Source organism: Macaca nemestrina, chromosome 1, assembly GCF_043159975.1.
Source record: "Macaca nemestrina isolate mMacNem1 chromosome 1, mMacNem.hap1, whole genome shotgun sequence".
Classification (NCBI taxonomy): Eukaryota; Metazoa; Chordata; class Mammalia; order Primates; family Cercopithecidae; genus Macaca; species Macaca nemestrina.
The window spans coordinates 147,241,196-147,267,588 of record NC_092125.1 but is presented as its reverse complement, the minus strand read 5'-3'; the positions used below and the strand labels follow the sequence as shown (position 1 = coordinate 147,267,588).

The 26,393-nt window shown below is 34.7% G+C and overlaps 1 protein-coding gene across 12 annotated transcripts in view; it reads right to left on the bottom strand.

Moving 5' to 3' along the window:
- The window catches only part of LOC105482777 (outer dense fiber of sperm tails 2 like), a 48,092-nt gene that overhangs the window by 6,648 nt on the left and 15,051 nt on the right, over window positions 1-26,393 (bottom strand). For all 12 annotated transcript variants that reach the window (XM_071086069.1, XM_071086182.1, XM_011743107.3 and 9 more), the window contains 8 exons: window positions 21,615-21,800; window positions 17,825-17,934; window positions 16,409-16,544; window positions 6,592-6,702; window positions 4,906-5,010; window positions 2,865-3,023; window positions 1,199-1,284; window positions 955-1,117 (listed from right to left, as the gene is read on the bottom strand). In XM_071086069.1, the coding sequence (XP_070942170.1) occupies window positions 955-1,117; window positions 1,199-1,284; window positions 2,865-3,023; window positions 4,906-5,010; window positions 6,592-6,702; window positions 16,409-16,544; window positions 17,825-17,934; window positions 21,615-21,800 (1,056 nt within the window). The remainder of the gene's footprint in view (window positions 1-954; window positions 1,118-1,198; window positions 1,285-2,864; window positions 3,024-4,905; window positions 5,011-6,591; window positions 6,703-16,408; window positions 16,545-17,824; window positions 17,935-21,614; window positions 21,801-26,393) is intronic.

The following is a 26,393-nucleotide window of genomic DNA, read 5'->3' as shown; positions in this document are numbered from 1 at the left end:
ATTTGTAAGAATGCTGGGTTGGAGCCACAAGAATGAGAGTAGAGGCAGGGATTGATCCAGGAACAAGGAGCTAGTGGAAAGGACTGTCCTCCAACCTAATTCCTATGAACTCAGTTCTAAGTTATTATAAAGATTTCTTCTGTACATATTCCAAGAACAATTATGCATGAGAGATGCCAGTGTGATCTGAAGCTATGGGAGAAAAGGCCCTTAGGACAAACACCAATGCCCTCGGCACCATCCCCTCAGTGTAGGCCATGGTAACAGGGCAGTGATGGCACTCTCACATGGGCAGAAGCTACAGATAGCCCCATATTCCACCGTAGCAGGAGAGAAAGGAGAGGGCAGACATACCTCTGGGACTCTGAACTCTTCCTTTCAGGAAGGAATCTGAGAGCATACCTGGCATTTCCAAAATGCACTTAGGCTGAACCCTACCAGATTATGAGAGTGCTGAGAGCTAAGGCCAGGTCTCATTCATCTTTGCATCTCAAGCACTAGCAGATTGCCTGATACTGAAGTATTCATTGAATGCTAACCTAATGGATGTAACTGAAATTTAATATTGTATGTATTTATTTATGCAACCATATTTGTCAAAAGGGACTTGAACATTACAGCTCACTGAATCCTGATCAAAACAAAAATGTTCAATTATTTGCACATTCAATTTGGTTGTATATAAAAAAAAGGTACAGGAGGAGATTATGTCTTCAAAGTGGTTTCCATCTCTGCCCTTTCCCCAGCCACATTACCATTTATCTAGTGAAGTAACTCTAGCCCAGCAATGTATCTGTTTTGCTTGAAAGAGAAGATAGTTAAAGAACAAAAATGTAATTGCTCCCTTCACCCTGTCATCAAGACAAAACAATAACTACTGGTTTGGCAAGATGTTTAAAAAGATGACTCTTTGGTAAATGAATTAAAAAGTTTCTAAATAAAGGCCATGCATACCTTTTGTCTACCTTCTTCTAAAGCGGCTTCCAGTTGTCTGGCCAATGCTGTATATTCTGCAGATTTCTCTTTAAACTTAAGATTGCTGTGCTTAAGACATTCTTCTTGGTTTGCCAGCTTCTTCTCAAGCTCTTTATTTTCTGTGTCCATCTGTTCTAATTTTCTTTTTACAGAAAACATATATTTCAAAAGTTTAGTGTGCAGAGAAATATGCAGCAGCAATGTTAAGTAATTTAATACTTACTGTTGAAGGTTTTCACACTTCAACTGAATAAGATAGTTTTCCTCTTCCAGAGAAAGCTTTGTCAGAAGACTGTGATTTCCATCAACCTAAAAGAAAAAAAAAGGTTTCTTAGTCATTTTCTTCACTATCAACTTCCAAAGAAATCCACACAATTTATTGTTAGACCACAAGCAATGAGAAGGTATAAATGTTACTACTCTCACACAGAAAGACACCAAGAAAACGTTATATTGTTAAAATGGAAGTTTTAAATTCCTGGTTATATTTAAAGAAGATGTGTTGCCTGTGTTGGAAAATAATCAACTGAAAAAAATTCAGGATGATGGCAATTAAAACATTTTGAACAACACCTTATTGAAGAAAGGTATTTATTTTGTTAAGTTGAAATACGAAAATTTGAAGCAGTATTAATCTCCTATTTTTGGATACCTAGGGTTTCTCTTATGATTTTCTGTTTCACCTAAAAATACTGATTAATAATTGAATATCTGTGAAGTTGAAACTGTCAGTAAAAAATGTGTTTTTTTGAGAAGCAAAATGAAGTAAACAATCAAAGACACACTCGCCCATGCCAAGACAGAATATTCTTCCCACTGCTTCAAAATCTGATCTAAATAATGTAAGAAGTTTTGATTTAAGGAAAAAATTTTTTTCTCATAATTTCAATTAGTAATTTAGGCTAATCTATGTCATCTGACATTTTACTAGAAAAATCTCTTTGAACTCTAAAATTTTGTCTGCATATTTCTATCTAACTTTTAAGTTCAGGGGTACAAATGCAGGTTTGTTACACAGGTCAACTTGTGTCATGGGGGTTTGTTGTACAGATTATTTCGTCAACCAAGTATTAAGCCTACTACCTATTAGTTATTTTTCCTGATCCTCTCCCTCCTCCCACTCTCCACCCTCTGAAAGGCCCCAGTGTGTGTTGTTCTTCTCATGTGTCCACGTGTTCTCATCATTTAGCTCCCACTGATTAAGTGAGAAAATGCAGTATTTGGTTTTTTGCAAAATTAAAATCCAGATTATATTTGGAAGATAGACAGGGAATGCTTCCTAAAACTGTCTTGAAAGTAAAAGAAAAAAGACTTGTCACCATCCTTGGACTGCTCCTTTAAAAAAATTTCATTAATTAAAAAAATATTGAGTGCTTACTATGTGCTAGGCATTGAGCTAGGAGACGGCTATGTGGCTACTACTAACAGGACACACATGATCCCTATTCTGATGGTATAAAAAGTAAAACAGAAAAAAAAAAAAACAAAAAAGCAGACTGAAAAAAATCCCAAAAACTTGATGTACAATTCTAATTAAAATAAATTCTAATTTTTGTAAATTTCAATAATTTACCTTATCCTGACATCAAGGAACATATATGTAAGTATAACTTTGCTCCTTCTCTGATTCTATTACCATGTCTTCAAATGTCTATAGATTTGCATGAATAAACCAAAATAGGAATTTTAATTACCAATTTTTCACCATAAAATACTAAAAGAATAGCTTGCAAAACAGTATTATAGTATCTGCGTGAAAATGATGTTTTACAAACTAAGTAGATGGGAATTTAAAAATCAAGCTCTGACATGAGCGCCCTCAACTGGTGAAATCATTCCAAAGCATTCTTTTAACGCATTTAGCAAAACTCAGAAGGATGGCTGCACACCTGGCCCTGAAGCTCCCTAACGGTGTGTTCCTGGTCTGCACACTTCCCCTTGCAGCACTGCAGACTCTCCTGACACTCGTGAAGCCTCCGTTCAGCTGCCATCAAGGAATCGCAGACACGCTCTAACTCTTTCAGATGAGACTCCATCTGGCCTTTCATCTGAGTTGTGGCAGTAGGGAAATAAGTGCAAGATCACACATTCAGCATTAATATTTTTATTACCTTAAATACTAGATATGCTTGTAACACAAGTATTTTAGGTATAATGGCTTTAAATAAGAACACAACTGAATAAATATTAATTTAAACTCTGTTAAATAAGAATGTATAACTAAAAAGTGGGGTAGACTTTAGTTTTCAAAAAGTGTATTGAGCACATAAATAGGGTAAATTAGCTGACAGGGTGGATGTTTAACTAATTTTTAAAAGCAAATTTTTAAAATCCTGACATTATATTCAAGCACAGATTATCACTAATAATCATTACTAATAAAGCTGTAGTTGTCTACTATCCAGCTATAGGTTCTAAAGGAAATGTCACTTTTAGTCATTCAATCTTATAACTCAGATACTTACCTAAATTAGAGCAGCTTGCTTCACTCATCTTAGCCAAAACTGGTAGGGTTTACTGTATATTATTTAAAAATAGCTAGTATCATCAGTTCTCGCTTGCCTTTAATTTGACCATTAATGTTACTATCAACAAATCTAATTTCATCTACATTAATCTGCTTTGGCTACTGCAGTTCCTCACTGCAGCACTTTTGTGGAGATGTGAAAAGCGGCAACCTTAAGAAATGTTTGCACTGCTAATTACAAAAAATAGACTCTTTCCCTGAGATGGGAACACCTAATAGTTTCTGTGTAGTATCTGGCATTCTTGATCATGAAAGACAAAACCAGAACAAAGGATCCCTCAGTGTCCCTAAAACATCTTAGAAACCATGAGAAAACCAGGAGACTTAAAACAGTGAAGAAAAAGAAAACTTTCATTAAAAAAGTAGTTGTCTTGTAAAATACTAGAAAGAAAACATCGTGACCTCATAGTATCTGAAAAAGGCTCCAGCCCTTTCTGTCATTTGAACAGAACTGTAAAATATGCTTTTATTTGCAGTGCTGCCTAGCAGAAAAGGAGACATTTGCACTGGTATGTTTCATGAGAAAAAGAGACCAAAAGACATAAAATGGTTTCTTCGCTGGCCTGCTAAAAATAGGTGAAAAGTAATTCCATGAAAGCAGTAAGTTGTGCATTCAGTGGGCTATCTTTATCTCTGTATAACTGGAGGACGCTTGCTGTGGCTGACCCCTTCTTCACATTATTGCCTCGCTCTGACTCCTCAATCCTAAGATAGGGGAGCAACCCAGAGAGAGTAACCTTATTAGATTCAGATGGAACTGACCACTAACATCGCATGACCTCTGCTGCCAGGAGTCAGCATCCTACAACTTTCACTGCTTCTTTACCAAAACAACACAAAAACCCAGAGATGTGGTTTCATTTAAAAACTTTAAAATATTCACAAAAACATCATAACTCGCCAACATTGGCCTTCCCTTCATTCTGTTGCAATAGAACAAATAAAAGAAATGATGGTTTTTTAAAAGATATTATTTTTCTTCAAAAATGCATTTAGCAGATATTGGCTTTGCTTTTTTAGACATAAAAGATTTATAACCAGAAAAAAAGGGTGAGATTAAAAATGAGAGGTACTTAGGTTTGTATACTTATGATTGATAACCATTTTTTGAGCTATTTAAAGCCTGTTCTTGCATCAGAAAAATTAAACATTTATGTTATGCTATTTTCCAAATATTAACAAAAAAGTGAAAATAATTCATATAAACAAACAACATTTCCAGCCTGGAAGAAACATTATTTCCTTGGAAAACAAACTCTTACAGAGGTTAAGACTAGCCCTTTCCTAAGTATGAACTAGAGAAAATGACCAAAATGAATAAATTTGCATACTATTTATAAAGTAAAAAATATATAAATAAAATTTTTATATATTTTATATTTTATTTGAAATTCCAAACATACCTTCTCTATATTTTTATTTTTGGTTTTTGTTATTTGGTTATTTTTATGTAGCAAATTTTCACATCTGCTTTTTACTATTTCAGCTGCTTCTTGCAACTTTTGTACCTGAAAATAAAGTCTATTATTAGAGATACAACTTTGTACCTGAAAATAAAGTCTGTTATTAGAGAAACATATTATTTTTAGAATCATGAGATAAAAATCTAAAATTTAAAATTTCATTTTAAACAAGTCATCATTTTCCTATCAATATCCTCGATTGGTTCATCTAATGTTATTCCTTCTTTAAATACGGAATCACTCAGTGGTCTACTCTAACCCACAATCTTTGTCTGATTTACCTGTCTTCTCTCATCAATACTTCTAAACTCTCCAGTTGAGCTTTGAAGACTACAAAGGTTTCATTTGCAGATCAATGTCACTTCAAAGAACCAGTCTCTGGTCCAAACTAGCTTCCATTTAAATTATTTTTCCCACCAAATCAAAATCTGATTTAAAAAAAAAAAAGATTCTAGGCCCTGCACCCAGAATATGGTCACTCAACAACAATATTCCTGCTGAGGGATTAAACACAAATAACCAGCTGGAAGACCCTGATGAAGAAGAGGTCCCACAGTCCCCCACAATCTCCATTCCTACCTCAGACTTGGATGACTGAAATACTCTAACTGGAGGTCTCAACTCTAATTTTCCCATCTAATCCATCGAGATGCAGCCCCTTTCTACTGCCCACACTTTGCTCCCCTTAAGCTTTCATCCTTAGTTCACTCTTTTTTTTTTTTTTTTTTTTTTTCTGGAGATGGAGTCTTGCTCTGTCGCCCAGTCTGGGAGCACACTGGTACAGTCTCGGCTCACTGCAACCTCCACCTCCTGGATTCAAGCAATTATCCTGCCTCAGCCTCCTGAGTAGCTGAGACTACAGGTGCGTGTCACTACACCTGCCTAATTTTTGTATTTTTAGTAGAGACAGGGTTTCACCATAGTGGTCAGGCTAGTCTCAAACTCCTGACTTCAAGTGATCCGCCCACCTCAGCCTCTCAGTGAATTACAGGTGTGAGCTACTATGCCCAGCCAGTTCATTATTCTTTAATTCAAACTTTCTCTGACCAGTGTGTTACCCATCATGCAAGGACCTGCATAAGTCCCATCTTTCTCATGAAGTTTTTTCTTGAATACTACATTTCCAAAAAATAAAGGTTTTTCTACAAATTACCATTGAACACATGGTCTATTTCATATATATTGTCACATGTTCTTTTCTTGGCATTTCATGTGAATAAATCTGAATTATACTTTATTTCCTGAGAAAGGAGGTATAATGAACTTTAATGACCCTAGAAAGGAGTCATTAATCTAAATCAATACCATTAAATATACACGATGACAGACAAATATAGCCAAGATTAACAAGAATACATTAGAGGTCACATTATACCTATGTAATTAATATTAAATCTACTTTTAGGAATATCCACTATATCCATATGCAGTGTTGGAATCAGTAATTGGCAGAATCATCTATTTACAAAGATGTGTGGGACCTTAAGAAATATTTGAGTCATACCATATTATAACCCACAATGATAGCCCCAACTCTCTTCAGTTCTGTTTATTTAGATTGCAAACAAATAGTGTTTTAAATTGTCTACCAATTTTAGTAAGCACTAAAATAAATGCAGTAGTCACCTGAGTTTTATACATTTCAACAAGGGTTTTCTGGTTTTTTTCTACTTCTTGCAATTCTAAGAGTTCATTTTCAACAGAAACAACTTCATCCTTCAAAGCAGCAAGTGTAGTCTAGCAAAAAAGATATAGATTTTATAAGTCATTAGAATATATTTATACTTCAGTGCTACAGAATTATAAAAACATAACTCATGTATTAACAAAGTTGATAAAACAATTATTTCTGATTGCATGCAATTACCATCTAAAATTTAGGAATTTCACAAAGTTAGTGACTAATACTTATGAACAACCTTCTTAAGATTTACACAGGACATATGATTTTTAAAACTTTTTAAATTTACTGACAAAAAAACTTGGAAATGTTCCTAGATATGAAAAATCAATAGAATATAGAGGTTACTGGAAAAGAAAAATACAGAAAAATTATACTTAGTACATGATAAAGGTTAGATTTTTAAATCAATGGAGGAAACATGGACAACTAAATAAATGGCAATAAAATAACTGTTTATTAGGAAAAAAAATAGGTTGACTACCTGCCTCAGCCCAACTACAGAAGCATCAAATGAATTAAATAAAAACTTTAAAAATTTTCAAAGACAATTCAGGTAAAACTGTATTTCATTTCAGGATAGCAAAAGTCCTAAAGAGCATAAAATTAAAAGAAGATATGGAGAAATGTAAAAGTCTGAGATATTATCTTCCTTGCAAGCTTACTAGTTAGCCTACTGCAATTTCATGGATGCTATAACAGAAGTACAATATTCCTAGGTCAGAGACAGGGGACTTATTACTCATAGCAATAAGAGTAGCAAGACTGTCAGCATTTGTATCAGTTTCCTGAGCCCCAATTCCCACAGAGCAACCTAAACAGGCCAGGTGGCAACTGCATATGCAGTCAAATGCATTGCAAAAGAATGAACCTGAGTTTAGGGAACTCAAATTTCTTATAGCAGGCAGTGAGCATGCCTGCCCATACTCCTAAGGGAGACACAGTTATCATATTCCAAGGATATCTACTATGCAAACATCCTTGAAAAGACAGTCTACATGGACAATGTCTTTGATTACAAGATGTGCAGAGCTGTGAGAGCACTCTCAAGAGAAGCCATTTAAAAAAATGTGTGCGCGTGTATCTCTCTCCAAAATTTCATAGCTTTTCAATACAGTTTAAATGGCAAACAAAATATGAAAAAATATTAGCAAATGACAAATTTGATGCCTTGTCAAATAACATTTGTCGTTACAAAAATAAAACACATAACATTAATATCCTTAATATACAGTTATTATATATTAATTAGGACAAAAGACAACTATAAAAAATGAGCAATTAATTCAAAAAAGGCAGAAATGTGAATGATTGATGAATACATGAACCAGCATGTTCATTAGTTTTTATGCTGTAGGCACTGAAGGTTCTATTAGTGAACAAAACAGATGAAATTCCCTTCCTCCATGAAACTTACATACTGGAGGGACAGACAGACCAAAAATAAGAATAAGCAGTAAAATAAATCAAACACAAAAGCAGCTAGGAATGACATGTGGGGGAAGGCCTCCTGAGAAAGAGACTTTTGAGTAAAACTGATAGGAAGAGTGTCTCTTTAAGAGAAAAAGGCAACAGCGGCAGGAGGCCTAGCAAGTTAGGGGAAAACAACAAGAAAGCCAGTGAGGTAGAAATAGAGAAGAAACGGGAAGAATGGAAGGAGATGAGAGTAGAAGAAGAAGAGAGGTAATAGAAAATGAGATGGTATAATGACTTGTAGATATTTATGAACCAAGATATCTCTGTGGGGTTCGGAGCAGGGCAGTGACATGATCTGACTACATTTTTACAGGAACAACTCTACTGCTATACTGAATGCTGCCTGCAGGGGCCAGGGCTGAAGCAAGGAGAATGATCATGAGGTCACAGTAACAATGAGAGATGATGGAGGCTTGAATCGGGATAATGACAGTGGTGCTGGTGAGAAGTCGTCAAATTCTGAATATACTTGAGGTAGATTTGATGACAGACTGGAAGCAGCGTATGAGAAAAATGATGATTTTCCATTAATTGGGATGAGGAAAACTGTAGTATTTACTATTTTGGGAAACATCAAGAGCTCCATTTTGGACATGACAACTTTGAGACATCTATTAAATATCGAAGTGGAGATGTCAATCAGGCAGCAGAATATACGTCTGGAATTCAGGGACAAGGTCTAGATTAGAGGTATAAATTTGAAAACCTTGAGCACATAGATGGTATGTAAAGCCACAAAAATAAATGAGATTATTTATAAAATTTGGAGAGATTTGTTTTAAAATTAGTACTTTTAATTACCTGGTACTGGAAAATGTATAGGGACTGTTTTACTTATAGTAGACACATTTATGATAGGTAATTTGGAAATACAGAACAATATTAAAAATGAGTCTCTCTTTTGACCAAACAATTAAATATATCCTAAGAAAACAGATAAGCAAAAAAGACTCAACGAAACTATGTTTTTATTTGCAATAGTAAAAAACTGGAAGTAGCTATTGGAAGTAGCATATATATCACACATAAAATTAAAAAATTATATATATGCTAAAATATTAATTCCAGTTATCTTTCAGTTGTGAGATTATGGGCGATTTAAATTTTTTTCCTTTTGTGTTTTTCTGTTTTTCTAACTTTCTGTAAGAAACAAATACAACTTTTTAACCTTCCAAATAAACTTTCTGTTGTGTCTAATAGAGGAGGTTACTGGGCCTTGGAAGCAGCATTAACAGTTTATTTTTCATTTGCAACTTTAAAATCTAAAACTATTCTAAAGTAATTAAAAGTAATAAAACACAAACATCTAGGCTGCAAAAAAACTGCATTTACACTGCAAATAACATATGCCAAACTTATTTAAATGTTTTCCTTAAAAATCCAGAAAATAATGCATTAAAAATACATTTCTTAATTATTAATAGAATACGCTAAGATACAAACTTTAACTCAATGACTTTTATAGTCTATATAATTTAAAATTAATTCATAATTTTATCAAAAACTAGTTTAAAATATCTTTCTAATCCTTTCTCTATGAAGGATTTCAAGAAAATAAGAAAATAAACATAATAAAATTGCTTCCTCTTTCCAAATAGAGTAATTTAAGCATTCACTCAATAAATATCCATTAAGAGTATATGTCACACCTTCCCTGGGCAACCTGTATGTACACAAAGATAAGAGTTTACAAGGAGAGATTCATTGAGAAGACTTTGGGAGGAAGTAGCATTTGAGCTAAACTTTAAAGGAAAGGTAGGATTTAGATACTGAGAAAAATGGCATTCCAAAGTGTAAGAATAGGAGAACTATAGGAGTAGATGCAGAAAACATAAAACGAGTATTCATATTTGGCTAGAGCTCAGAATAACTAGAAGACGACATTCCCTAGTCTCCCTTGCAGCTAGGTGGGGGTCACGTGCCTAAATAAGTAAGAGAGTCAAGTCATATGGGAATTTTGAGAAGGCTCCTTAAAGGGGAGGAAATTTTTTAAAAAGGGAGGTAATGCATCTTTTTTTCCTCCATCCTGTTGCTTGAAACTTGACTATAATGGCTGAAGCTCCAGCCTCTATTCTAGATCAAAAGAATGAGGGTCATACCTAGGGATGGCAGAACAGAAAGTTAAAAAGCTAAAGAGCCACATCAGTTTTGAAGTGCCAACTCTGTACTACTTCTACATAATAAACATATATCTCTATCTTACTTAAGCCATATAATTTGGATTTTCTGTTATATATGGTGAAGCTGAATCTTAATATAAGGCTTGCTGAAATATAAAAGAAACTTCCCTAGTGTTGCTAGTGTATTTTGTTTTCTGGAATTTTCCAATACAATTTCTGGCAAACTTTATATAACTTAAAATGTGAGACAAATCAAATTTCTAATTATAAAATATGAACAAGATTGTGTCTAGTATTTTTTTCCTGTCTTCTTCCAAATTCTATTCTGGCTCTGCCAGTAAACTAGTTGTATGATCTTGGGCATGTTATTTAATCTCTCTGAGTTTCAATGTATTCATCCATAATTAAGAAAAGCATCTTTATGATAGCATTGACATGAGAATTAGAAGTAAAAAAAAATGTAAACTACTTATCAAGTGCCTCCTACATTAATGGTAATTGATAGATAGTAGCCATTATGGTTGCTACTCTCCAGAGTCATTTATTAAATGACTGATGTATTCCAGGCACAGTACTAGGCACTAGAAGTAATGGGAGGATAAAATGATCCCTGGCCCTGGTATGTGGAGGATGGAGGGAAAAACAGCCCTCAGAGGGAGAAAAATTATACAAACAAGTAAGTGTAATGAAGTTCTACCTGCAAAATTAATATAGAGAGAATAAAACAGGGTGAAAAATGGGAAGATTAGTAATGTGCCCTATTACAGAGAATTTCCTAGGTTTAAGGAGTCTTCTGCTGGAAAACTAACCACATGTTAAAATCTCCATTCATTCCCAAGACCAAATGACCAAACTAATATAAAGCAAAAGGAATGTTTATAAGTCAACTTAATAAAAATAACAGACCAGGGGCTGTCAAAGGAAAAAATATTTTTAATGCTTCTGGAAAACTGATGACTGACTAATGAATCAGGAATGGATTTAGGCAAGGAGGAAGTTCATCTACCTGAAGAATCTAGAGAGGCACAGGGCTAAGGCAAGAGTGAGACCTGGGTTTGAAAAGGATTAATTCAAAGTCTGTGAATAGAACAGCTGACTACCACTACCCTCCACCCCCTGCTCACACACTCAAGGGAAGAACACCTGGAACTAGGAGTTTACTTCCCAACAAACAAAGACAAGACAAGTCCTTCTCTAAAGAAATAGAATGAACTGTTTGGGAACAACAAAGGGATGGTGCTGGTGACCCAAAGCAAAGACGCATGTATTTTGGCATTTTTTAGGGGCCACCAGTAAACTGCTAGTTTCCCAACAGTTGAGAAAAGTGAAGTGAAACCAATCAAGTGACAAGAACCATCCACATATCCATTTGGTTTTCTACTGTTTCATTAGTCTTTTTATTGTCTCATTTGTAAATTCTTAAATGTCATCAGACTTTTGGAAAAAGAGTATCATGAGAGAGATCTAAAAGTTTTTTATATATTAAAAAAAAAAAAGGAAGAAAAAAATTGGTTTGGGCGCAGTGGCTCGTACCTGTAATCCCAGTAGTTTGGGAGGACAAAGTGGGAGGACTGCTTGAGCCCAGGAGTTCAAAAGCCCAGGAGCCTAGGCAGCACAGGGAGACCCCAACTACACACATACACACACACACACACAAATTAGCTATGTGCTGTAGTCCCAGCTACTTGTGAGGCTGAGGTGGGAGATTGCTTGAGCCTGGGAGGTCGAGGCTGCAGTGAGTTCTGATTGTGCCACTGCACTCCAGCATCAGCAACAGAGCAACTGTCTCAAAACAACAACAACAACAAAAAAAAACCGTGCCAGTTGGAAACAATAAATTGAAACACTGAAAAAAAAAAAAAGAAAAAATTGTTATAGGTATTTTCAGATATTTGATGATAGGAACACTTGGGGAATACTTTTTAAAATTCTTGAAAATTAAACTTTTAAATGAAGGATTAAAAGATAAAGACCAAAGAAATCTGCCTCCAAAATTGAACAAAACCCAGAAACTGAAGACAGAGTATCAATCTAGGAGGTCCAACAAATCAACAATACAATCAGCAGTACATCCAGACAGACTGGAGAAAACGGAAAGGGGCAGGAGAGAGAGCATTACCAAAGAAATAATATAACAGAATTTTCCAGAGGTAAAGGACATGAGTCTTTGGATTTACAAAGTCTACAACGTACTTAGCACAAAGTACTGGAAGACACAACTAGATGTGTGTGAAGTTTCAAAACACCAAGGATAAGGGGAATCTCTTAAAACTTTCAAGAAAAATAAAAAATGTCACTACAGAGGAATAAGTATCAGACTGATGGCAGATTTTCTCTACTAGCAACTCTGACTTATGGAAGACCATGGAGCAAAGCCTTCAAAGTTCTCAGTAAAAATTACTTTCAATCTAAGTTGCTATACCCAGCTGAAACCATTAATCAAAATGACAGAATAAAGGCATTTTTAGACATGTGAGACCATTTTAATGTTTACTTCTAATTTTCTCTTCCTTAAGGGAATATTATTTGCAGATATATTCCAGTAAAGAGAAAAAGAAACACAATGTGGGTTCAAGGAAACAGTGGAACCAGGGTAGCAGTCAAGAAAATTCCAGCATGGCATCTGGGCAGCAGGCCTAGAGACCAACCCATTCAGACTGAAACAAGAACATAGAAGGCCCTAAGTAGAAGAAATCTGGGGAAAATAGGTTCTTCAGAGAACAGAGATAGGATGAAGAATTTCAAGAAGGGGGGGGGCGGGGGGGAAGACAACGATAAGGGCAAAGAGTACAACAAGTAGGGTTTTTGGAAACTCCAGGTAAAATTTTAAAGTTGTACAAGAAAAAAACATGCATAAACGTATTACTTGACTGTGTAGTGAAAGAACAATTATAAGTCATTACTATTAATGTTTAGAATCAATCTATTAAAAGAGCACTTGAGGTTACAGAACAAATTGTCAATTTAATAACACTGGCGAAGTGAATGTGGGGAGAACAGATAGAGAACAGGTAGTTGGAAAACATCCTTATTTTCCAAATAAAAGGTGAAGATATATAATCTGTCCTATGCTTCACATTTCTGTCAAGTGAAGCTCATCTTACAATATTGGTAAGCAGGGGAATGATGTATAACAAAGAAGTAACTTTTGTTCAGATGCAGTTTTTTCTAGCTCATTAATTGTCTGAACCATGTAAAAAACATCAGCTGAATACAAAGCGCACAAACACAGCTGAACACAGCAAGCCACAGAGGTACACAGCATTCTACATAAAGCCCATATACTCCATGTTCCTCCTCCTCTTTCTTCTCTTTCGTCATTGAGCCCTATCTTGGAAGTGTTTATTGAATATTGCCCTTATGTTCATATCTTATGTCCATAAAAGCCTTAACTCTTTTAGCTTCCTATATCAAACTACCTTCACTTATTTTTTCGAAAGCATAAAAGTTATATGTTTGTTGTAGTATTTATTAGGAATTTAACATGTCTTTTAGTTGTATTAGTATTTATATTATCAATTATGTTAGTGCTCTACTAATTAGAAGGTTAATATAATTGACTAAATGTGATAAACCAAGGAATAGTATAATACATAATTTACTGATACACAGATAACCACGAGAAGAATAAAAATAGAAATTGTTTAGAAATTTAAAACTAGCTCCTCAAAGAGTTACAAATTAAAACCATAGATAACATTTTTACCTGCCAAATTAGCAAACACTACAAATAAAAACACACATTTCATTTCCTGTGCTGATGAGGTATAGAGAACTAATGGCAGTACGGGTAATAAAATACCTTTTCAGAGGAAATGTAGCAAAGCATATCAAGAACATTCAAAATGTTCATATTCTTTGACTCAGTAATTCTACATGGAAATCTAAGCTAAAGACAATACAGCAAGAAGTTTATGTACGAAAATGTTCATCAGAGCATTATTTTATTAAATGTTAAAAACAATGGGAATAACATGAATGTCCAACAAATAAGGAATCACCTAACACTTCTACATTGAATATATATTACAGAGTAATTTAAAAGGATGCTTATAAAGAGTTTATGTTATATACATACAGTATCTGTTTCCATTTTAAAGTGAACAAAGCAAGACATTATTTTAATTACAACTGTGAAAAAACAAATATTACAAAATACGGTTATCTCCAAGGAATGTGGGATCAACAATCATTCTGTTCTTTCCATATTTCTATAGTTTCCAATTTTACTGTAATGAGTATATATTCTTCACTCAAAAGGTAATACTGAATAAATTGTCAGAAGTTGGAGGAACTATGTTCACTGAATAAATGAACTTCTTTTTATTAAGAAATAAGAAGTTCAAACTGCTTGAAGGACTATAAAGGACTTACAAAATTTCTTGAAGGAAAAAATTCTAATTCAAAATATCACAATGTCACTGCCAAAAAAAAATGGTATAAGGTACATCGCAATTTTGATTTTTTAAAAAACCTTTCCTAACAAAAAGTAGCCGAAATAATTGTATTACTAAATACATTAAAGGTGAGAAAAGAAGACCCTGCTACTTCCTATAACATATCACTTAGATTCCTATTTCCTCCACTCACTCTGAAAGACCACAGTCAACAGGACTGGCAATTTCAAGTCCTGCACTCCAAACGAATCGAGTCTTTCCACCTGGAACAAAACAGACTTGAGATTTGTGAGCCTAGCTTTGCCCCATTGGTCTAAAGGAGACTGAAACTCAACATCAAGATGAGAAAAGTTACCAACTTTATAAACCTACAAAGGGAAAGAATCTTTTTGGCTTGGGCAATCTGTTGCCTTCTGCAATATATAATAAACAATCTTTAATTACTATATACTGTGCTGCATAACACTATGAATCTCCCACAAAGACAGATCAGTATGTAGAAAACAGATCGGCTCCTAAGAAAATAATGCTAAGACCTACAATGGATAAAATTCTCTTCTCAGCACACATTTTAGACGTATAGCAAAAGGGTTTAGAAAGGGTAAAAGAGATTTGGATGTATCTCCATCAGAAAAATAATCTTTTAAAATAACAATTCAGAACCTTAAAGCCTGGAATGCTATCATTTTATTAAAATAATTTCCTTTGGTGATGATTTTTAAATTGTGTATATTTTTCTCATAAACAAACTCATTTTCAAAAACCCACTGCAAGTTTTATATAATGTGTAATTCTAAACAGCCAGTAATTATAATGCTTCCAAGAAACAAGTGCATTTCTAATGCAAAACAAACAAACAAAAACAAACCTTAAATCAAAAAAAAAAAAAAAAAAAAAAAAAAAGCCTTAGATCTTCACTTCTCTTTTAACATTAAAGATCTTTTCTCTCAAGGACCACAAAATATATCTGCAATATCTCTTAGGAATTTAACATGTCTTAAGGACATCTTAATACACAGACTAAATGTATTATCATTTAGTTAATTCTAATTACAGTGATAGAATTAAACTGCTATAAATACAACAAAACAATGTCAGATGCTTATGTTATAAGTTTCTCTAAAATGTACTCTATACTACTAATATATTATTTTTCCTGTGCATATAAACTTTATTTCATGGTTTAAAAAGGTTCTTTTCTGTCTTCTATTTTCTGTCCTCTAAAAGTATTATTATGGAAGTGGAAATGATGCCATCATCTTTCAAGTTCCATCTGGTTATATGTATCTTGGGTTGACTGAGAACTCAAATATCTCTTTTTCTCAGAAAATTTAAAAGCTTCTCCCCTGTCTCTCCTCTGGTACCTATGGAAAGCAATTACCTCTTGGACATGAGTAAGCTGGAAAATTCTTTCTGATTATGAAGCAGCCAAGAACATACTTTCTGATTTCAAACAGACCAGGCCTGAGGTTATATCCTATTGTAACCATGACACCTAGAAATAATCTTATGTACTAAAGTTAATGTAATTTGAATGATTCATTTAACTGCAAAATTGGATAGTAGTTTATTTTAAAAGTTGAGGCAAAGAGACTGTTAACTTCATAAATATTATTTAGCACTGCTGAAAACATAATATCCTGACAAGCACAGAAGACAAAATTATATAAGAGCACTGCTCTAAACATACTCTTTCTTCAAGTTATTTCTACTAAGTAGACTATGGTCATTATACAATACACGCCTGTACAAACACTCATACATAGTACCTTTAATTTTGTATTCTCAAGATTCAGAGTTTCATTTTCATATTCAATTGAGTGAATTTTCCTAAGAATTTCTTCACATGAATTTTTTCCATCGTCTTCCATTTTCTTCAGAGCTTCCAAAAGATTGATGATTTGCCTTTATAAAATGAATGACACATTTTATAAAAGTCATAAAAATTTTTATTCAAATAACACATTTTAAGTGTGTTTCTGAAATCACTTTGGTAGGATGCAATGTTTCAAATAGGGAATACACAACAATAAATAGAACTGATAGAACAAGAAAAATAGGGAGAAGTAATCCAAAAGGGTACAACCAAAGTAACTGTGATTAGAAACAATTACCCACTGATGATACCAACAAAAAATTATCCAACATGCTCTTTGCTGTTCAATAAAACTTCTAAACTATTATCCACAAGTATGCACATCTCTCTCTTCCTCTCATTCATACACATGCACACATATATACACTACTTAAGGGACAAGGATAAAGAAAAGAATTAAGTGAGGCAATAACAACTAAACTTTAGAAATGAATTATATATGGTAGTTTTCAATGACAAAACTGAAGACACAGAAAACACTTAAAATCAAATATTCAGGGTTCATTATAGTGTTATTAGTAATACATTTCAAATAATAAAATACATGTCTTTTTATTTTTCATTTTCTTTGTTATGCATTTAAGTCACTTTAATTAAGGAACAATAATTTTTAGGATTTTCAAAGCAGTTATTGTAAACTTTTTAAATATATTTTTATACATTCTTGTTTAAAAGAGAAACATCACCTCCATTTAAGAAAAAGTAAATATTAACATTTACTACAAATAATAGATGGCATACTGAAATACTGAATGATAATCTACAAGTTTAAAATTTCAAAATGTGGGCCAGGCGCGGTGGCTCATGCCTGTAAATTCAGCACTTTGGGAGGCCAAGGTGGGCAGATCACAAGCTCAGGAGATCGAGACCATCCTGACCAACATGGTGAAACCCTGTCTCTACTAAAAATACCAAAAAAATAGTTGGGCATGGTGGTGCGTGCCTGTAGTCCCAGCTACTAGGGAGGCTGAGACAGGAGAATTGCTTGAACCCGGGAGGCAGAGGTTGCAATTAGCCAAGATCACACCATTGCACTTCAGCCTGTGCAACAAAGTGAGACACTGCCTCAAAAAAAAAAAAAAAATTCAAAATGTGAACACCAATTCTCTTTTAATGAGCAATCATTTTAATTATTTTTAATAGTAAGGTAAGAAAACTTTACAGAATTATAAATGCAAAAATATCAAATCATATAGGTAGCACCTTTACCATATGTAATCTAAAAAAATCAAAATACAAACAACTCAAAGAATTTTTTAAAAAGTGAAAACTCTTACTAAATAACAAAAGATTCTAAATTTTTTCTTACTTTTTCATTGTTTCAATCTGTACTTCCAATTCAGTTTTTTCTATTACAATTTTCTCATAATGACTTTTCCAGGCATTGGAAGTTGAAATTGTTTCAGACAACTTGGCTTCCTAAAAAATACATAAAAGTATTCATACTATAATTTTAAAACATTTTTGTTTTGCTCAGATCTCTAAACACAAATACATTATAAACTGGGAAGCAATCTTCCAAAAAGTATGGAACTTCAAATACAGAAAACTGTACATGCATGTTTATAGCAGTGCAATTCATAATTGTAAAAATATGGAACCAGCCTAAATGCCCATCAACCAATGAGTGGATAAAGAAAATACGGTATATAACCACCATGGAATATACTTAGCCATTAAAAGGAACATCTGCAGCAACCTGGATGAAGTTGGAGATCACTATTCTAAGTGAAGTAACTCAGGAATGGAAAACCAAATATCGTATGTTCTCACTCATAAGTGGGAGCTAAGCTATGAAAACGCAAAAGCATAAGTTTGATATAATGGACTTTGGGAATTTGGGGGAAGGGAGGGAGGGAAGTGAGGGGTAAAAGACTACACATTGGGTACAGTGTACAGTGCTTGGCTGATAGGTGCACCAAAATGTCAGAAATAACCACTAAAGAAGTTTTCCAGGTAACCAGAAACAACCTGTCCCCCAAAAACTATTGAAATAAATAAATAAAGTCAGTGTACAACTTTGAACAGAAAAATTTTAAAGTAAATATCTATATTGCTATTATTTTATATACACATAGTGGAAGTTTCAACTTAACATTTTAAAAGATGTTGCAACTATTTTTAAACAATATTTCATAATTAAGATAAGTTCTTTTCTTTTTACTGAACTTTCCATTTTACTTTTTATTTTGCCCTGGCTGAAGTGCAGTGGCACGGTCATGATGGTTCACTGTAGCCTCCAACTCCTGAGTGCAAGGGATCCTCCTGTCTCAGCCTCCCTAGTAGCTAGGGCTACAAATGTGTGCCACCACAGCCACCATATATATATACACACATATGTAAAATATATCTAGATATATATGTATATATATGTCTACATATATCTATTTTATGCATATGGTGTATATACTATTTTATATATACATATATATATATAGTAGAGACAGCATCTTGCTATGTTACCCAGGCTGGTCTTGAATTAATTTCATGCTCTATATACAGAAGATGGTAACAACCACATAAGCATCAGAGGAGAAAGCCCCTGTGGTACACACAGAAACTACCCCTAGTTCCAAAGCTCCATAACATTTGGTGATGCACCTTACTTATCTTTGCTATAACGATGCCAAGATCTATTTTATAGAGGTCACCCCATCAGCCTTCAAACACTGCTACTGTCCACAAAGAGACATAAATGATAGTAGTGGCTTATCCATTTTGAATGTGAACTCCCACGAGGTAGGGATTTTTATCTGCTTTTGTTCATAGCTGTATTTCTAGGGCCTTGATAGTGCCTGCAGCACAGCACACACTCAATAAATAGCTCAAATCTATTAACTGCAGATCCACCTAAAGAGCTGTAGCCACTGTGCCTCCTGTCTACATTCTACATAAAAACACACTGGAAGGCAACAATGCCAGTAATTACAAATCAAAAAGCTCAGAAACAGTAATGACAACAATTAACATTTATTGGGTACTTCCTTCTTTCATCGTTCATCCATTTACTGAGCAAGTATTTACTGGGCATGTATTATGCGCAAGACTGTTTTGTTTAAATTTTTTCCCAGTAATATTTTTGATATATTAAAGACTAGTATTTTCATATTTTGTATAAAATAAGCTTTAATATAAATTATGAAGTATAAGTTTATAATATAAATTAAGATATACAGAAGTTTTATCAGTAAGAAAAGAATTTATGTGTTAGCAAGATAATTATTACCTACTTCATCAGTATGGCATTCCTAGATGTCAAAACTAGTCAGTGATGGAATTACCTTCCTAGAGGGTTTTTTGAGTTGGCCTACCTTTTCTCTTTGCTTTAGAGAAATGGCACATCTAAGGCCACCAGAAGCAAAATTAGGATCTAATTTCCAAAGAAGGAAATGGGTTAATTCTTCAGTGTGCAGAATTATAGAGCATTTAACATCCTCACCCCTGGGTACTAAATGTCAGAATCATTTGTCTCTAGTACTTTCCAAATCCTCATTTCTTCTTTCATCTCTCCTTACAACATGCAGATATAAAGCAAAATCCCCCTTTTCACCTTTCCTTCCACTGCACTGAAACTGCAACTGAATTAGTAACTAGTGACCTTCTAATTACGAAAGACCACAGACCTTTACAAATCCTCCTTGTCCTTGATCTCTCTCTGTAGTCCTTGGTAAAATTTATGCATTGTGTAGATATGTGATAACATTTTGTTAAACTATTATTTAGCTCTTATTGCTGAACTGTTCATGTTTTAGACTTAAGATACCGTTTTAAATAATGGTACCCTTACCTTAGGTGAATAGGATAGCAAGCTCCTGCCTTCTGAGACTTATATTCAAGTAGAAGGAAACAGTTAAAAATAAAACAAAACACAACAGCAGTGATAAATGAAAAAATAAATGATATAGTTTCAGATTATAGTGAATGCTATGAAAAAAAATTAAGACATTGATATGATTGTTTTAGGACTACTTCAAAAGGAATGGTCAAGAAAGGCCTCTCTGAAGAGATGTCAATTGAAAAGATACCTGAATGATTAAAAAAAGAAAGAGCTATTGTGAGCCAGGGAAGAACATTAAAGCCAGATGCAGCAACAAACAAGAAAAACAACAAAACAAAGAAAAAAACTTCATGCATTACAGGAACAGAAAGGAGGGCAGTGCAAAAATATATTTTCTCATTTATCTCTCCCTACAAACACATGAGATAGGGAGTATTATGATCCCCTATTTTATACATGAGGAAATCGTAGCTTAAAGAGGTTAAGTTCCTTATCCCAAGTCACAAAGTTAACAAAATACTATTTTGTTTGCAATAAGCTTTTATACAAGTCTGTTTTCTTTTCTAAAAGCCTCTAATAATTCTATAAGCCTTAACATAAGTTCTTAAGAGGTAGGATATCAGTCAGACTTTATTTAAAAAATTATTAATTAGTAATTGAATAAATATAATGTGTTGAAAACAACAAAGCACTAAGGCCATTTTCAAATTTGTACTATACCCAAAGATATATTTTACATGATGTGTTTATGTCAGCACATGGTTTTAAATGTATTACTGAGATTAAATGAGGTTAATTACTGAATAAAGTCATAGGGTCTAATAACATAAATCAGCATTTCTCAAACTAGTGTTCCTCAGAACCAGTTCCAAGAGTTGCTCTGTGGGTAAAAGAATAGCTCTGTGGTTAAAAAAGTGTGGGAAACTCTTAGTTCAACACCCTTCGTTCCACTGTTTCTGAAAGCCTTCTCAGAGCCTTTAATTTGCTAACATGGACCACAATGTCCCAAGAGGAAATGTGTATAATATATTACCCTTAAGTAGTTGGCCAATAGAACCTTTTTGTTTGTGTAGGGGGGGACACACTTAATATTTCCTTTAAGTAAAGTTCCCAAGGAAATGCTGATATATTTCAATATGAAAATTTGACATTTTATGTAATATTTCAAAATAAAAGATTTAAAGCAAAAAGTGTAAGTTTTTCTGGTATTAACAGCATTAAGAGAAGAATAAAATTACTATATGAAGCATCATAACATTAATTATATAAAGTAAGCACATAAAATATAACTTTTAATTTTAAAAAGAATGAATTTACATACCTGATCTCTAATTTGGGAAGTAAGTTTTTCAGTAGCTCCTGTAAAATGGTCAAGCCTTTGTTTGTAAACTTTAGATGCCTTTTTTAAAGCTACAGCTATTTGCCTACTTGCTTCTTTCATCACTACAGCCTCATTCTTATTCATTCTCAATTGCAGGCTCCACTTGGCTATCTTGGTTTCTAAGCTCTAAAAAAAAAATTAGCAACAATTAAATTATTTCAGAACTCCAATGTTTATGTAAACATTGTAAAAATATGTACATAACTGATACGGTTTGTGTATTACTTCATTCTCACACTGCCATAAAGAAATAACCTAGACTGAGTAATTTATAAAGGAAAGAAGTTTAATTGACTCACAGTTCCACATGGCTGGGAAGATCTCAGGAAACTTACAATCATGGCAGAAGGTGAAGAGGAAGCAAGGACCTTCTTCACATGGTGGCAGGAGAGAGAAGAGTGAGGAGTAAAGGGGGAAGAGCCCCTTATAAAACCATCAGGTCTCACAAGAACTCACTCACTATCATGAGAACAGCATGGGGAAAACCACCCTCATGATCCAATCACCTCCTATCAGGTCTCTCCCTAGACACATGGAGATTATAAGGATTACAATTCAAAATGAGATTTGGGTGGGGACACAGCCAAACCATAGCATTCTGCCCCTTGCCCCTCCCAAATCTCATGTCATCACATTTCAAAACACAATCATGCCTTTCCAACAGTCCTCTAAAGTCTTAATTCATTCCAGCATTAACCCAAAAGTCCAAGTCTAAAGTCTCATCTGAGACAAGGCAAGTCCCTTCTGCCTAGGAGTCTGTAAAATAAAAAGCAAGTTAATTACTTCCAAGAAACAATGGGGGCACAGGTATTGGGTAAATGTTCCCATTCCAAATGGAAGAAATTGACCAAAAAAGGGCGGGCTACAGGACCCATGCAAGTCCAAAATCCAACAGGGCAGTCATTAAATCTTAAAGCTCCTAAATAATCTCCCTTGACTCCATGTTTCACATCATGCTGATGCAAGGAGTGGGCTCCCATGGTCTTTGGCAGCTCCAGCCCTGTGGCCTGCAGGGTACAGCCCCCTTCCTAGCTGTTTTCCCAGGCTGGCATTGAGTATCCGGAACTCTTCCTGGCACATGGTGCAAGCTGTCAGTGGATCTACCATTCTGGGGTCTGGAGGACTGTGGCCCTCTTCTCACAGCTCCACTAGGCAGTGCTCCAATGGGGACTCTATGTGGGGGCTCCAACCCCACATTTCTCTTCCACACTGCCCCAGCAGAGGTTCTCCATGAGGGCTCTACCCCTGCAGCAAACTTCTGCCTGGACATCCAGGTGCTTCCACACATCCCATGAAATCTAGGCTGAGGTTCCCAAGCCTCAATTCTTGACTTCTGTGCACCTGCAAGTCCATCACCACGTGGAAGTCATCAAGGCTTGGGGCATCCACCCTCTGAAAAAATGGCCTGAGCTATACATTGGCCCCTTTTAACCACAACTAGAACACAGGGCACCAAGTCCCAAGACAGTACAAAGCAGCAAGGCCCTAGGCCCAGCCCACAAAACCACTTTTTCCTCCTAGGCCTCTGGGTCTGTGATGGAAGCGGCTGCCATGAAGACCTCTGACATGCCCCAGAGACATTTTCCCCATTGATTAACATTTGACTTCTCATTATTTATGCAAATTTCTGCAGACCACTTGAATTTCTCCCCAGAAAATGGGTGTTTCTTTTCTATCGCAGGGTCAGGCTGCAAATTTTCCAAACTTTTACGCTCTGTTTCCCTTTTAAACATATGTTCCAATTTCAAACCATCACTTTGTGAATGCATAAAACTGAAAGCTTTCAGAATCAACCAGGTCATATCTTGAATGTTTTTCTGCTTAGAAATTTCTTCTACCAGATACCCTAAATCATCTCTTTCAAATTCAAAGTTCCACAGATCTCTAGGGCAGGGGTAAAATACCGTCAGTCTCTTTGCTAAAGCATAGCAAGAGTCACCTTTATTCCAGTTCCCAACAAGTTCCTCATCTGTATCTGAGACCACCTCAGCCAGGACTTCATCGTTCATATCACTATCAGCATTTTGCTCAACACCATTCAACAAGCCTCTAGGAAGTTCCAAGCTTTCCCACATCTTCCTGTCTTCTGAGCCATCCAAACTGTTCCAACCTCTGCCAATTACTTAGTTCCAAAGTCACTTCCACATTTGTGGGTATCTTTATAGCAATACCCACTCTCTGCAGTACCAATTAACTGTATTAGTCCATTCTCATGCTGCTATAAAGAAATACTTGAGACTGGGTGATTTACAAAGGGCCAAGTTTTAATTGACTCACAGTTCCACATGGCTAGGGAGGCCTCAGGAAACTTCAATCATGGCAGAAGGCGAGGGGGAAGCAAGGACCTTCTTCACATGGCAGCAGGAGAGAAAAGAGTGAAGAGCCAAGGGGGAAGAGCCTCTTATAAAACCATCAGATCTCACTCACTATCATGAGAACAGGATGGGGGAAACCACCCCCATGATCCAATCACCTCCCATCAGGTCTCTCCCTAAACACATGGGGATTCTTAAGATTACAATTCAAGATGAGATTTCGGTGGGGACACAGCCAAACTATATCGGTTTGGATCTGTGTCCCTACCCAAATTTCATGTCAAACTGTAACCCCCAGTGTTGGCGCTGGGGCCTGGTGGGAGGTGGTTGGATTAAAGGGGTTGTTTCTTATGAATGGTTTACAGCATCCTCTTGGTGCTGTTCTCCTGATAGTGAGTGAGTTCTCGCGAAATTGGGTTGTTTAAAAGTGTGCAGTACCTCCCTACTTGCTCTCTCTCTTGCTTCTGCTCCCACCATGTGAGATGCCTCACTCCCCGCTTGTCTTCCACCATGACTGCTAAGTTTCCTGAGGCCTCCCCAGAAGCTGAGCAGATGCCAGAATCATGCTTCCTGTACAGCCTGTGGAACTGTGGGCCAATTAAACTTCTCTTCTTTATAAACTATGCAGTCTCATGTATTTCTTCATAACAATGTTAAAATGGCCTAATACAATAATTCTCTATATAGGTTTTATCAAAATGATTAATAAGATTAATTAAAAAAGCAAAATAGTGAAGAAAGGTGACTTCACCAATGCTTCTCTATAACCTGTTAAAGGATGCAAATTTAAAACATATAATCCTATATCAAACTAATGCTACCATTATTAAAGATACCAATATTAGTGATTATGGTACAAACACTAACTTCCTTAAAACTTCTGTGATTAACTCAGCTTTTTTAGTTCACATCTAGAATATTACACAACTTACTAGTTTTAAAAACTAGTTTAAAAAAACACAATTGAGCTAGAAACAATCTAAATATGTACCAATATTCAAAGGAATTGGTAGCTCCCCAAATATATTAGGACTATTCATTTTGAAAGCTAAAATCTTAAAGATATTATTATAATCTTTAAGAAGGCTATAGATGAGATAAACAGATTTATTTACCAAATTTTAATTTACTAGAATTAGGGGGCATGTCCTGACACTAGAGTTACATTAAAGATAATAAAATACTACTTTATCCAATAAAGTAAATTTATGGAAGTCATTATTCCAAGACCAAACACAGGTTTAGACAAATTAATGACTATAACAGTCATAAGATTAGTATTATTGAGGACACGTTTCTATCATTGAATGTGACTGTAACTAATTGGCATGACTATCTCTTTGGCATACCTCTTGGTGACATGAGAGACAGAATATTAGGCTGGGTAGATGAGGGATGTGATTTAAGGTGATGACTCAAATGTTTTTATTTCAAATTATTTTAAGACTTTGTATTTAAAGTATTTGAGTATTAAGTATCTATTAATTTAAAGACTTACGATTTTAATGTTTTTACATTTTTGAAACCTGTGAAATATTGAAATGTGAAATTATTACAGAATTTAAGTTTTAGTCTCCCATTCCTTAGACAGCCATTTTAATTTTTAAAAATTGCAAAGGAGTCACAGTAAAAGCTAAACCTAGGACTTTTCAACTTAACTCTACAATCATCAAAATCTAAGTTTCTTAACTGCCACTAAAATTGAGATTAAGAAGTATATATTAAGATTTAGATTTGATTTCTTTGAAGAGTGACTAAGTAAACTAAGAGAAGGAGCAATACATTCTTAAATTGTTTTTAAAAAAACAAAATCCCATAAAACATAACTAGTTGGGGAAAAACAGCAGTACAATAAGTCGACATAAGACAAAGGAACATCCCACAGGAAACACTGCTGTCATTCCTCTAGAAGTCCACACGGTGTCATCATCACACCATGAATAGTTGCTGTCTTAGGTTAAAAGACTTTTAAACATAGAAAGTAAATGTTCTTTTTGAACACGGTTCCAGACACAATGTTCTCACCAGATTTATCAAATCCCACACTTAGGCACTATCAAGGAGTATACTGAAATGACAAATTATTTTTATAATTTCAAAATAACCTCTCAAGTCATTTGCCAAATGAATGAACACAAAGTTGATTATCAATGTCTTCTTCTCTCTCCAAAGGAGTGTCCGTATACATGTCACATTTTATACAGACAATTATTCTCAATCTCTTCTGAAAATATGAAAATGTTCTAACTCTAATTGCTACATCACAAAGATCTAGAAAGAAAAACTGGTGCAAGGCATCTGTGGGATAGTTCCCAGAGATTTACAATGTAAATTTTTAAAAGACCCAATACAACAAATTACTCAACACTAAACAGTTGAGATTGATGTTGCCAAATTGAGTTCA